Raw genomic sequence first — 13,013 nt, 5'->3', positions numbered from 1 at the left:
AAATTGTACGTAATCCAGATCTCTCTGTGTGTATGTGTTTGTGTATGCCCTCACTGATAATACTTAGAACTCAGTTTGCTCAGTGCAGTGGTTCTGTGGTTGTCCCTCCCCACTCGGCCTCACTATGTCACATAGTGAGCAGTCATTAAGAAGGTTAGGGCTCTGACCCTCAGGACAGAACAGCACACAGTCTATTGCCCAGCCTCCTGGCTGAGGCAGATAGCAATCTACAATCTATTGCCTTGACCCTCTGGCCGGGGAGAGTAAAGAGCAGCCTTTAGCTACATCCTTCAAGCTGGAGCAGACAGCAGAAGTAGTCTGGGGCTCTACTCCTCTGGGCAGGGCAGAGCCACAGGCCTTCTGGCCTAGGGTGAATAGACCCCCACCTCAGGGGTGGGGTTGGCAGCAGGGGGAAGGAGGACCCAGGCCCCTCTACTCCACCAGGTCCCAGCCCAGAGCCCAAACAGTCGTGGGTGGTCCCACCACTGGGTCAGCAGGGAAGTCACCGAAACATGCTGACTCATTTACTGGCCACATAACTGGGCTAATGTCTGGTTCCCCTCAGCTACTTCCAACCACCCTTCCTTGGTGTGGCTCCTTCATCCATAGGTCTTCAGTCTCCTCGGAGTAAATGCATGGGACCCCTGTCCACCAACTCCTGTCCCCAGCTGGTCTCTTCCTGGGGCACTGCATTGCTCGGTCTCTGGTCCAGAGTTCCGCAGCAAGGTAGAGATATCTGGCTCCAGTCCAACTTAGCTGGAAGGCCTTCCTTTTATACTTCCTGTCCTGCCCCTCCACTTCCAGCACAGGAACAGGGCTAGCTTGGTTCTGCCCAGTCAGGAGATGTGGAGTGTTTCCTCCCTGTCAGGCTTGGAGGGAGGCCACTCTGCCTCACACACTCAGTTTGCGCCACAGCCCAGATTCTCCGAGGTATTTAGGTGCCTAACTTTCATTTATTTCAATGGGAGTTAGGAGCCCAAAGACTCTGGAAGTCCAGATCTGGGCCCACATGCTTTACAAACATCAGGCAAATTTTAGCTGCCAGTTACACCAGTATAAATCCAGAGTAATCCCTTTGTAACTCTAGTTGCACGGCCAAATTCCATTCTGTTGGAATATCCTCATTGTGACTGATTACAGGGACAGATTCTGCTCTCAGACACACCGGTGTAAATTCAAAAATGATTCCCAACTTCAGTGGGATTACTCCACATTTACACCATTCTAGAAAAATCCTCCCAACAAATTATTACCATCCCCATGAGTTCACAGATAGGGAAACGGAGGCAGAGGCAGGTTGTGATTTGCCCAAAACAACTGATCCCAGTGCTAGAGCTGGGATTAATACTTGGTCCTTCGTGATTCCCAGGTCTGTGCTCCAACCGCTTATGCATACATCACTCCAGAATGAGTTCCACGCCGGAAACAGTACAATATGTGATAATAAAACATGTACAGCAATGAAATTCTCTAAATATTCATTACACATTCGTGATGCTTGTCATTTCTACTTGGTCGGTGCACCTACTAGAAGAACGACTTGTCTCGGACACCTGGAGAACAAAGAAATCCTGCCTCCTGAATATGGCCCCAAAAATCTTCTTTAAGTGTAACCTGAACCGTTTGTTCACAAAAGCATACAGCAAGGGGTTGAGGCAACAATGAATAAAGGCAAGGCTCTCAGTCACTTGCATAGCGTAGTCCAAGTGCTTGCTAGTTTCACAATCCTTAATCACATGGAGGTTTTGCAACAAATGCAGAAAGAGGGTAACGTTGTACGGGAACCATAGCACAAAGAAAACTACCACCAAAAGAACGACCAGGCGGAGAGCTCTCTTCTTGCCAGGAGACATTAACGCAGTGAGGACACAAGCTACGCGGGAGTAGAAGAACACCATGCAAAGGAATGGAAGGAAGAAGCCTAGCAGGATCTGCTGGAATTGAAAGAGAAGCTGCCAGATGGAGTTGTGCAGGCCATAGTCGAGGTGGCAAACTCGTCTCCCGTTGTGGAGATCCTGCACCTGCATGAAGATAAAGTCAGGAATAGACAGCACTATGGAAATAACCCACACTACTGAAGAGACAAGGAAGCTCTTTCTTGGGGCCCTTAAGTTTTTATTGGACCAAGCATGAACAATCTCCAGGTATTTGTCCAGACTCATGCAGCTGACAAAGAAGATGCCACTGTAGAAGTTGGTGGTGTAGATGACACTTATGATCTTGCAGAAGGCATTCCCAAACACCCACTGAGACGCTGCGTACGTGGCCCAGAAGGGAAGGGTTACCACGAAAAGAAGGTCTGAAACGGTCAGATTCAGCAGATACACCTCGGTCATTTTCTTGTTCTTGGTATATTTGATCAAGATGGCAAAGAGTAGACAGTTCCCAGGCAATCCAAGCAGAAACACTGTTGTATAGAGCATTGGCAGGAACACCTTGCCAAACGCCTTGACATTTTCCTTTGTGCAAAGCAAAAACTGGATGTAATCCTCCTCCTCTAAGTATTGGTACTCGTAGTCAGTCAGATTGGCTGGGTTATCTGTGGTATGCAGCATGGTAGACATTGGTACTGTTGCCACCCTTGGTGGTAAACTTTTCAAGAGACCCCTCTGTTACATTCTGCAATAAAAAAGTAAAGAGGACCAATAGTGCATTTCAAAAGACATTTTGATCTACATACGAAAAGTGAGGTTTGCATGCTAAGTAAGTTACTATGGAGATTTCTACCTCCACTTCATAGGTTTGAATCCATCCCAGGTTGACAGTGACTGACCCTCTGCCAGCTGTTTAGTGGCCTATGTTTGGTGACCTCAGCCCAGTCCCTGGTGGAGATGCCTACATCACCGGTCTCTGCACAAGGTGTCAAAAATTCAACAGCTCTGGAGACAAAACTATACTCTTGCCTCTTTGGAGTAGAGCCCTCAGGTCAGGTCTGAGGAACACTGAGGCAGTGTGGGATGCCTGCTGCTCTCCATGCTGTACCTGAGAAGTACATGAGGCCTTATAAAAAGAGAGAATGACAGATGACAGGAACGCTATGGCTTCACTGCAAAAAAGAGGTGTGATTTTACGTCAAGATAGCTATCTTGATGTAAAATCCTCATGCAGCCAAGACACAGATAGTTTTTAGTCCTTGATGAAGCTAGTCAAGATCAACACCATTGTTATGATTTGGGGGATCTGTCTGTACAGTGTATGAATTCTGTTTGAGATGATTAACTCTGTATATATGACCACATGAGACTGCAAACTCCATTTTGATTGTAAGGCTGGTCTTCACTTTTCTACTGTCTTTTAACCTCCATCTAGAACTAGGATTCAAGTGGGGTGTTGGCACATGGATAACAAAAGAGAGTTCTTGACTTAAAGGGCTCTCCCACTGAAATAGAATAGTTCTGAATGACAGACTGGCTTCCCACCAGTAGAAATGGTTAATCAAGGGGGAGGTCACTTTGGCAACTAAGTCACCTGACAGGGGTCTGTGGTCACATGTTGAGGCTAATGACACAGGGACAAGAAGGTTATAAAAAGAGAGGCGCTGAGCTATTTGGGGCCAGATCAAGATGATGGAGAAGAAACCCAGCATGGAAGAGCCTATGAAGCAGGGGACCGTGCCTGAACACAGATGGTCCTCCAAGGACTCCCAAGGGAAGGGTGAGCTAATGAGGGGCATTGTGCTTGGGATGTTTGTTATGATCTAAATGATCTGTACTCTCTTCTGCTTTATCTGTTAAGTGAAAGGGTGATGGTGTTAGAATCTAGGCAAAGTGTCTCACTGTGTTCTGTGCTCTATGGTACCATGTGCACCCTTGAAGAGGTAAACCAGATGGCTCAAAACTTCTGGTGGGAGTCTGGGAGAGGGTGTGTTTAAGCTACGGGTCAGTCTGGAGGAGTCAGCACTGAGCCCAGGAGCTAGGCAACTAGAATTGGGGTGTAGCTCTCAGGAGCGTTGCCAGACAAAGGGTCTGCACCTGGATAGTATGCCTGGGAACCCCCCAAAATGGGGCGGTAGATGGTCTCTGTTCAGGCTCCAGAAGCTTAAGACACAGTGGACACATCAGCTGGGTTCCCTCACAACAGTCTGGTGAGTGGCCATGGGATAGTGCTCAACTGGGACCTGTGAGACCTATACCCACACCTGGGGTGGACCTCGCCGATCTACGATGAGGTAAAAATGGCAGTGCCCTGTCTCCTCCAGGATCTTATGTGGAGATAACTACCTCTTTTTTGGAGTGAAGACTAAGGCTGTGTCTACACTTGCAGAGTTTTTGCACTGTCAGTTTCAACGGTGACAGTGAACCAGTAAAAGAAAAGCGCTGGTTTGTGTACTCACTTTCACAGGCGAGTGTTTACATTTGCAGCACTTCCATTGCTGAAGAGAGCAGTGCCATGAGGGCAGCTATCCCACAGCGCAGCTCTGTCCATTTTGACGGTGGGCCTTGTGGGAAGAGGGCCAGGGGAGGATCGCGGAGCATCCTGGGTCCCTGCACAGCATCCTCTCCCTAAACACTGATCAGCTGCAGTAGTTCAGCATTGCTCCAAGCAGGGGATCATCTGCTCCGTGGAGCAAGCATTGTCACCTGGCCAGATAAGTGAGCACTTGCCAAGAAAACAGGAAGGGGAGTTTCCAAAGTTCCCTGGGACTTTATAGGGGGAGGGGTGGATGTCTGTTTACCTAGCATCACAACAGCGGAGCTGCTGGCCAGAGTCATTGCCTAAGTGCCCTGGGATATCCTGCAGAGGCTAAAAGCTCTGTAAAGAGGAAAAACACGTCTGCACATCACCGCAAAAAAAAAGCTGTGTGCCTCTCGTGGAGGTGGTTTTCTTTGAGGTGAAACTTCTGAGTTTCACTGCAAAAAGTCATTGGCAAGTGTGGTTTTTGCACACACACACACACAAAAAGGACATTTTCCGCTTTAAATGGCAAGTGTAGACATGCCCCAAGGCCTTTTTGCGCAGGAACAGGTATTGACGCTAAGCAAAACCAGCGCAGGTTAAAATTAGCAGGTCAAGTAACCTGTGTGTGACCCTGAGAGGCATGTTGAGAGACATTGCAATTGTAATCAGGACAGTTCACTTGTGCCTGGGCATCAGAGATACTAAAAGAGGTTCCTAGGCTAGGCCTATTCATATGTGTTGATAAGAAATCAAGGAAGATACTGTGTGTATGTTTATGTCTGTCTAGATCCTGCAACTGTAATTAACTTTAAAATCAAAGGTGTATATACTGCATGAATCTAATGAATATTACCTATATATCTGCAATGACTGGGAGTGATCAGCAGCAGAAAACTGGAGCTTTTTACAGTCATCAACAGCCTCACTAGAATCTGATGTGCAATCTGTCCCCGCAAATCCTGACAGCTCTGGAAAACCAGGTCTGCCCAAATCCACAGGCGTGGGAAAGAGAAAAACATACAGTGTAGCGTTAGTACTTTTTGTAAGTGGCAACAGTTATATAACCAGGAGCTAATGAATCCCCCACCTAAAACTAGGGCAAGGAAAGAGCAATATTATATTGTCTGCAGTCTTAGTGTATAGCCTGATAGAAAAGAAACAGTGAATTCCATAGGCAAAAGGTAATGATTTTCTCAGATCCAAGAGACAAGAAAAGAATTGGAGGACGTTAGAAATTATGTGGTGGAAAATAATTCTCCAAATGTCAGTGCTCTGAGTGCAAACACTGCATAGAATTAAATTAGATAGTAAGTAATCACCAAAAAAAACAAACCCTACAAATTGATTGTCATAAAGAAACAGACAATGGAAAATAATAAAAGGTAAATGTCTAACAGCATGTATATATTTCTGAATACCACAAGCTTCGTGGGATCACCAATAGAATTATACAAATTTACAAATTATCAAAGCTGCAAGATCAGACAATACAAATCCAGTCAATACTACATAGCCATAATATGTTAGGGTGGGGATAATAGTAATAAAATGGGGGAATACATACATATTTGTTAGTAATTTTGAAGACCGAGAGTTTGTGTTTAAATCATTACCCTATTCTCTCTCCCAATACCCATCTGCTTCTGTCATCCACCTGTTGCAAGGCAAAGCGTTTCAAAGGGGATTAGTGATTACAGGGCCTTACTTTCTGAGGCTGGGATTTTCAAAGTTGTCCAGTGGAGTTATATACTCGGAGCCCAATAAATGTCAATGGGAGTTGGACACCTTATCTTCCTGGGACTCCTTTGAACATGCCAACCTGAGTATCCAATTTGAATCACTATAAAGAGATCTCTTTTTCGCTGCTACTTTGTGGGGATCTATAGTGAGTCCTGTCAGGGAAATGACATTACCCAGGAACATAAGAACCTAAGAACCTCATACTGGGTCAGACCAATGATCCATCTAGCCCCGTATCATGTCTTCTGATAGTGGCCAATGCCAGATGTTTCAGAGGGAATGAACAGAACAGGCAATCATTGAGTGACCCACGCCCTGTCATCCACTCCCGGCTTCTGGCAGTCAGAGGCTAGGGAATCCCAGAACATAGTTGTATCCCTAACCATCTTGGCTTGTAACCATTGATGGACCTATCCTCCATGAACGTATCGAGTTCTTTAAACTGTTATACTTTTGGCCTTCACAACATCCCCGGCAAAGAGTTCCACAGACTGACTGTGTGTTGTGTGAAGAAATACTTCCTTTTGTTTGTTTTAAACTTGCTGCCTATTAATTTCAGTGGGTGACTGTGATTCTTCTGTTATGTGAAAAGTAACTAAGATTTCCCTATTCACTTTCTCCACACCATTCATGAGTGTACAGCCCTCTATCATATTCCTCAATCAGATGTCTCTTTTCCAAGCTGAAATGGCCCCGTATTTTTAATCTCTCCTCATATGGAAGCTGTTCTATACCCTTAATCATTTTTGTTGCCATTCTCTGTACCTTCTCCAATTCTAATAGATCTTTCTTGAGCTGGAACAACCAGAACTGCATTCAGTATTCAATATGTGGGCGTACCATGGATTTATATAGTGTCATTATGATAATTTCTGTCTTATTATTTATCTCTTCCCTCACGGTTCCTAACATTCTGTTAACTTTTTGACTGCCGCTACACACTGAGCAGATATTTTCAGAAAACTATCCATGATGACTCCAAGATCTCTTTCTTGAAGAGTAACAGCTAATTTAGAACCCATTGTTTTGTATGTATAGTTGGGATTATGTTTTCCATTACTTTGCATTTATCAACATTGAATTTCATCGGCATTTTGTTGTCCAGTCACCCAGTTTTGTGAGGTCCCTTTGTAACTCTTCACAGTCTGCTTTGGACTTAACTATCTTGAGTAATTTAGTATCATCGGCAAATTTTGCCACCTCACTGTTTACCCCATTTTCTAGATCATTTATGAATATTTTGAACAGCACTGGTCGCAGAAGACATCCCTGGGGGTCACCACTATTTACCTCTCTCCATTCTGAAAAATGACCCTTTATTCCTACCCTTTATTTCCTATCTTTTAACCAGTTACTGATCCATGAGAGGACCTTCCCTCTTATCTCATGACTGCTTACTTTGCATAAGAGCCTTTGATGAGGGACCTTGTCAAAGGCTTTCTGAAAGTCCAAATATACTATATCTACTAGATCACCATTGTCCATGTTTGTCGACCTCCTCAAAGAAGTCTAATAGATTGGTGAGGCATGATTTCCTTTTACAAAAGCCGCGTTGACTCTTCCCCAACAAATCGTGTTCATCTGTGTCTGATAATTCTGTTCTTTACTATAGTTTCAACCAATTTGCCTTGTACTGAAATTAGGCTTACCAGCCTGTAGTTGCCAGGAGCCTTTGTTAAAAATTGGTGTCCCATTAGCTATCCTCCAATCATCTGGCACATAAGCTGACTTATCGGGACCGATTGTGCATGCTGCTTCCCAGAGAAGGTTTTGATCCTTCCAGGACTGTCATACCCTCATCCACATACTGCCATTCTTTACTGTGTGTGTGGCTAAAACAACGAGATTAAAGGAGAGAAGAGGTTGTAGTTATTCCAGGACCTGATCCAAAGCCCGTTCAAATCAGTGAAGAGACCCCCATTGACATCTGAGCTTTGGTTCAGGCCCTAAGTGAAATGGGCCAGGAGGCCTCGTGCTCACTGCTACATGCTTTGGGGTATGTCTTCATTGAATTCAGGAGGGGTGCCTGCAGGATGTGTAGGCAGCCATGGGCTAGCTTTGATCAAGTAGCTTGCCAAAAACAGCAGTGTAACCCACAGTGGCACAGGCTAACTGCCCAAGCAGGTACCCTCCACCCCCACAGGGTCCCAGAGCTCCGGCTCCAGCCCAAGCCCAAACATTGCACAGCAATTTTTCAGCCCTAGAGCTCAAGTCAGCTGACCTAGGCCAGCTATGTGGTTTTTTATTCCCACGTCGATGTACGGTAAGAATCTAGGATCTGGTCCAAAGCCCACTGAAGTCAGTGGAAAGATTTCCATTAACGTCAGTGAGCTTTGGATCAGGCTCCAGTATAGCTAGTAAACCATCTAATACAAAAGAAGAAAAGGAAACACCTCAAATCCCTTATGGAAATTTTTTTCAGAGGTTCAAATTTAAATGAAATTAACTTACAAATGCTTTCTCCTGATCCTCTCCTGTTACAGTCCAGCCATCTGACTCTGCTGCAGCAGCTTCTCCGCTGATCGCTTTGGCTGCGAACAGATAAGGGAAGGAAACATGACAGGAAAATGAGTTCTTGGATTTTTTTTTTTTTGGCCTTTTATCTTATTTGCATAGAGCAGATCAAAGTGACCTCATCATAATTCATAGAATTTAAGGCCAGAATGGACCATGAGGCTCATCTAATCCAATTTCATACATAACATGGTCCACACCCAATAACATCTGCACCAAGCCCATAACTTCTGGTTGACCTATTGCCGCTTTTAGAAAGTCGTCCAGTTTTTATTTAAAGAGTGCACGTGATGGAGAATCCACTACATCCCGCGTTTCACTAGTTAATTACCTTCACCATTAAAAATGGATACCTTATTTCTAATCTAATCTAATCTGAATTTGTCTAGTTTCAACTTCAAACCACTGGATCTCATAATGCCTTTTTCTGCTAGAGTAAAGAGCTGTACTGTCAGAAATCTCTTCCCCATCTAAGTACTTATAGACCATGATCAAGTCATCTCTCGATCTCTTTGATGAACTAAATCGATAGAGCTTCTTTAGTCTCTCACTATAAGGCATATTTTCCAGATCCCAAAAATAGTATAACCTCTATAGTATTCATTACCATGTATTTTTTGACAGGTTTCCATGCCCCATTTAGGGTTTAGGTCCTGCCCTCTGTCCCCGTTTCCGCTGGCATCAAAGTTTGGTGCTGTCGGCCATTTTGAAAAATGTTATGTTTGAATAGGGGGAATGTTGCCTGCTGGTCATCTTGGGAATTAGCTCTTGTCCAGCCTGGAGCGCCCTCTGCAGGCCAGTGTCTCACCTGCCTTAGGGACCCCATGGCCCTCCCAGACCCCGGTGCCTCTTTACCTCAGGGCTCTCCCCCAGCAGTGCCCCCTTACTCTGGGTCTCCCCTCCTAGGGGAACCCCCAACCCTCTAAACCCACCTTGCTTCAGTGGCTACTGTCAGTCATCATCTAGCCCCCGCTCACTGGGGCAGACTGCAGTCTGTAAAGGCCACTCATCATTGGCAAGGGAGTCAGCCAGCTGCCTCCGCCTAACCCCGGGCTACATGTCTGCAACCCCTGTAGCTGCTTTAGCCTTTGGCAAGGCCCGCAGCCTCAGATTTGCCCAGCTGGAGCTCCTCAGCTCCTCTTGCCTTTCCCCAGCACTGCTCTACTCCCAGTACCCTGAGCTCCCAGGCAGCCAGGTCCTCCTCTCTCCACAGCTAAAACGACGAGATTAAGGGAGAGAAGAGGCTGTAGTTATCCCAGGGCCTGATCCAAAGCCCCTTCAAATCAGTGGAGAGACCCCCGTTACATCTGAGCTTTGGTTCAGGCCCTAAGTGAAATGGGCCAGGAGGCCTCATGTAGAGGTACCGTGCTCACTGCTACATGCTTTGGGGTATGTCTTCATTGAATTCAGGAGGGGTGCCTGCAGGATGTGTAGGCAGCCATGGGCTAGCTTTGATCAAGTAGCTTGCCAAAAACAGCAGTGTAACCCACAGTGGCACAGGCTAACTGCCCAAGCAGGTACCCTCCACCCCCACAGGGTCCCAGAGCTCCGGCTCCAGCCCAAGCCCAAACATTACACAGCAATTCTTCAGCCCTAGAGCCCGAGTCCTGTGAGCCCAAGTCAGCTGACCTAGGCCAGCTGTGGGTTTTTTTATTCCCATGTCGATGTACGGTAAGAATCTAGGATCTGGTCCAAAGCCCACCGAAGTCAGTGGAAAGATTCCCATTAACTTCAGTGAGCTTTGGATCAGGCTCCAGTATAGCTAGTAAACATCTAATACAAAAGAAGAAAAGGAAACCCCTCAAATCCATTATGGAAATTTTTTTCAGAGGTTCTGTCAAGGTTCCTCCCCCACTCTGAACTCTAGGGTACAGATGTGGGGACCTGCATGAAAAACCTCCTAAGCTTATCTTTACCAGCTTAGGTCAAAACTTCCCCAAGGTACAAAATATTCCACCCTTTGTCCTTGGATTGGCCGCTACCACCACCAAACTAATACTGGTTACTGGGGAAGAGCTGTTTGGACGCGTCTTTCCCCCCAAAATACTTCCCAAAACCTTGCACCCCACTTCTTGGACAAGGTTTGGTAAAAAGCCTCACCAATTTGCCTAGGTGACTACAGACCCAGACCTTTGGATCTTAAGAACAATGAACAATCCTCCCAACACTTGCACCCCCACTTTCCTGGGAAATGTTGGATAAAAAAAGCCTCACCAATTTGCATAGGTGACCACAGACCCAAACCCTTGGATCTGAGAAAAATGAAAAAGCATTCAGTTTTCTTACAAGAAGACTTTTAATAAAAATAGAAGTAAATAGAAATAAAGAAATCCCCCCTGTAAAATCAGGATGGTAGATACCCTTACAGGGTAATTAGATTCAAAACATAGAGAACCCCTCTAGGCAAAACCTTAAGTTATAAAAAAGATACACAGACAGAAATAGTTATTCTATTCAGCACAGTTCTTTTCTCAGCCATTTAAAGAAATCATAATCTAACACGTACCTAGCTAGATTACTTACTAAAAGTTCTAAGACTCCATTCCTGGTCTATCCCCGGCAAAGACAGAATATAGACAGACCCACAGACCCTTTGTTTCTCTCCCTCCTCCCAGCTTTTGAAAGTATCTTGTCTCCTCATTGGTCATTTTGGTCAGGTGCCAGCGAGGTTACCTTTAGCTTCTTAACCCTTTACAGGTGAGAGGAGCTTTCCCCTGGCCAGGAGGGATTTCAAAGGGGTTTATCCTTCCCTTTATATTTATGACAGGTTCAAATTTAAAATAAAATTAACTTACAAATGCTTTCTCCTGATCCTCTCCTGTTACAGTCCAGCCATCTGACTCTGCTGTAGCAACTTCTCCACTGATTGCTTTTTCTGCTAACAGATAAGGGAAGGAAACAGGACAGGAAAAAGAGTGCTTGGATTTTTATTTTATTTATTTTTGGCCTGTTTTCTTATTTGCATAGAGCAGAGCAAAGTGACCTAATCATAATTCATAAAATTTAAGGCCAGAACGGACCATGAGGCTCATCTAGTCCAACTTCATACATAACATGGTCCACACCCAATAACATCTGCACTAAGCCCATAATTTCTGGTTGACCTATTGCTGTTTTTAGAAAGTCGTCCAGTTTTGAATTAAAGAGTGCACGTGATGGAGAATCCACTACATCCTGCGTTTCACTAGTTAATTACCTTCACCGTTAAAAATGGATACCTTATTTCTAATCTAATCTAATCTGAATTTGTCTAGTTTCAACTTCAAATCACTGGATCTCGTAATGCCTTTTTCTGCTAGATTAAAGAGCTGTACTGTCAGAAATCTCTTTCCCATCTAAGTACTTGTAGACCATGATCAAGTCATCTCTCGATCTCTTTGATGAACTAAATCGATAGAACTTCTATAGTCTCTCACCATAAGGCATATTTTCCAGATCCTGAAGCATTCTTGGAGCTCTACTGGAACTTTTTCAATTGGTTATCTGCCATTTCGGTCATTGCTTTCCAGGATACAGTGCCCTGTCTTATAAATGTAACTTACATTCTTTGTTCCTGGATGTACGACTTTGCATTTGGCTGTGTGAAATCATTTTGTGCAAATGAGCCCACTTTGCCAAGCAATCCAGGTTAATCTGTATAACTGACCTGTCGCCATTATTTTACCAGCAATTATTTCATATATTCTTCATTGACACAGATATTGAATAGCATTGAGCCAAGAACAGATCTCTGCACAGCGCCACTAGAAATACCCTTATTTGGAGGATGATTTCCCCATTGGCAGTTACTGTCTGCAGTGTATCAGTTAATCATCTTTCAGTCCATTTAATATTGTCTATATTGATTTTGGATAGTGCTAAAAATTTTTATCAGAATGTTATTTGGGACTAAGTGAAATGCCTTACAGAAATCTAAGTATGCTATTCATGGTTACTTTTTTCAACCAAAACTGTAATCTCATCAAAAAACACTATTACATTTGTTTGGCAAGACCTATTTTCCATAAAACCATGTTGACTGGCATTAATTATGCTACCATCCTTGAATTCTTTGCTGATCAAAATCCATATCAACCTTTCCATGATTTTGCCCAGGCTCAGTGTTAGGCTCAGTGGTCTATAGTTTCCCAGGTCATCCCATTTTTACTTGTTTTTAAATATTAGTACAACATTTGCTTTTTCTCAGTTCTCTTGAACTTCCTCAGTGTTCTAAGATTTGTTAAATGTCAACATTAATGGTTAGAGAGATCCTCAGCCAATTCTTTTAATACTTTTGGGTCTAAGTCATCCAGGCCTGCAAATCTGAAAAAGTTTAACTTTAGTAGTTGCTCCTTACCATCCTCTCTAGTTAATGATGAAAT

The 13,013-nt window shown here is 44.3% G+C and overlaps 1 protein-coding gene across 1 annotated transcript; it reads right to left on the bottom strand.

The window, feature by feature from the left end:
* Nucleotides 1-933: 933 nt before the first annotated feature.
* On the bottom strand, nt 934-11,509 carry ACKR2 (atypical chemokine receptor 2). The gene is made up of 3 exons (XM_075126050.1): nt 11,448-11,509; nt 8,590-8,669; nt 934-2,619 (listed from the first exon to the last, which is right to left on the bottom strand). The coding sequence occupies exon 3, from the start codon at nt 2,562-2,564 to the stop codon at nt 1,482-1,484; it is 1,083 nt and encodes a 360-aa protein (XP_074982151.1). The 5' UTR covers nt 2,565-2,619; nt 8,590-8,669; nt 11,448-11,509; the 3' UTR covers nt 934-1,481.
* Between the last annotated feature and the right edge of the window lie 1,504 nt (nt 11,510-13,013).

This window comes from Caretta caretta, chromosome 2, assembly GCF_965140235.1.
Source record: "Caretta caretta isolate rCarCar2 chromosome 2, rCarCar1.hap1, whole genome shotgun sequence".
In the NCBI taxonomy this organism is placed as follows: Eukaryota; Metazoa; Chordata; order Testudines; family Cheloniidae; genus Caretta; species Caretta caretta.
This window is presented reverse-complemented; position numbering and strand designations above follow the sequence as displayed.

Excerpts from the sequence above, each read along its gene's own strand:
- ACKR2 (XM_075126050.1), bottom strand. The coding sequence starts at position 2,564 with ATGTCTACCATGCTGCATACCACAGATAACCCAGCCAATCTGACTGAC.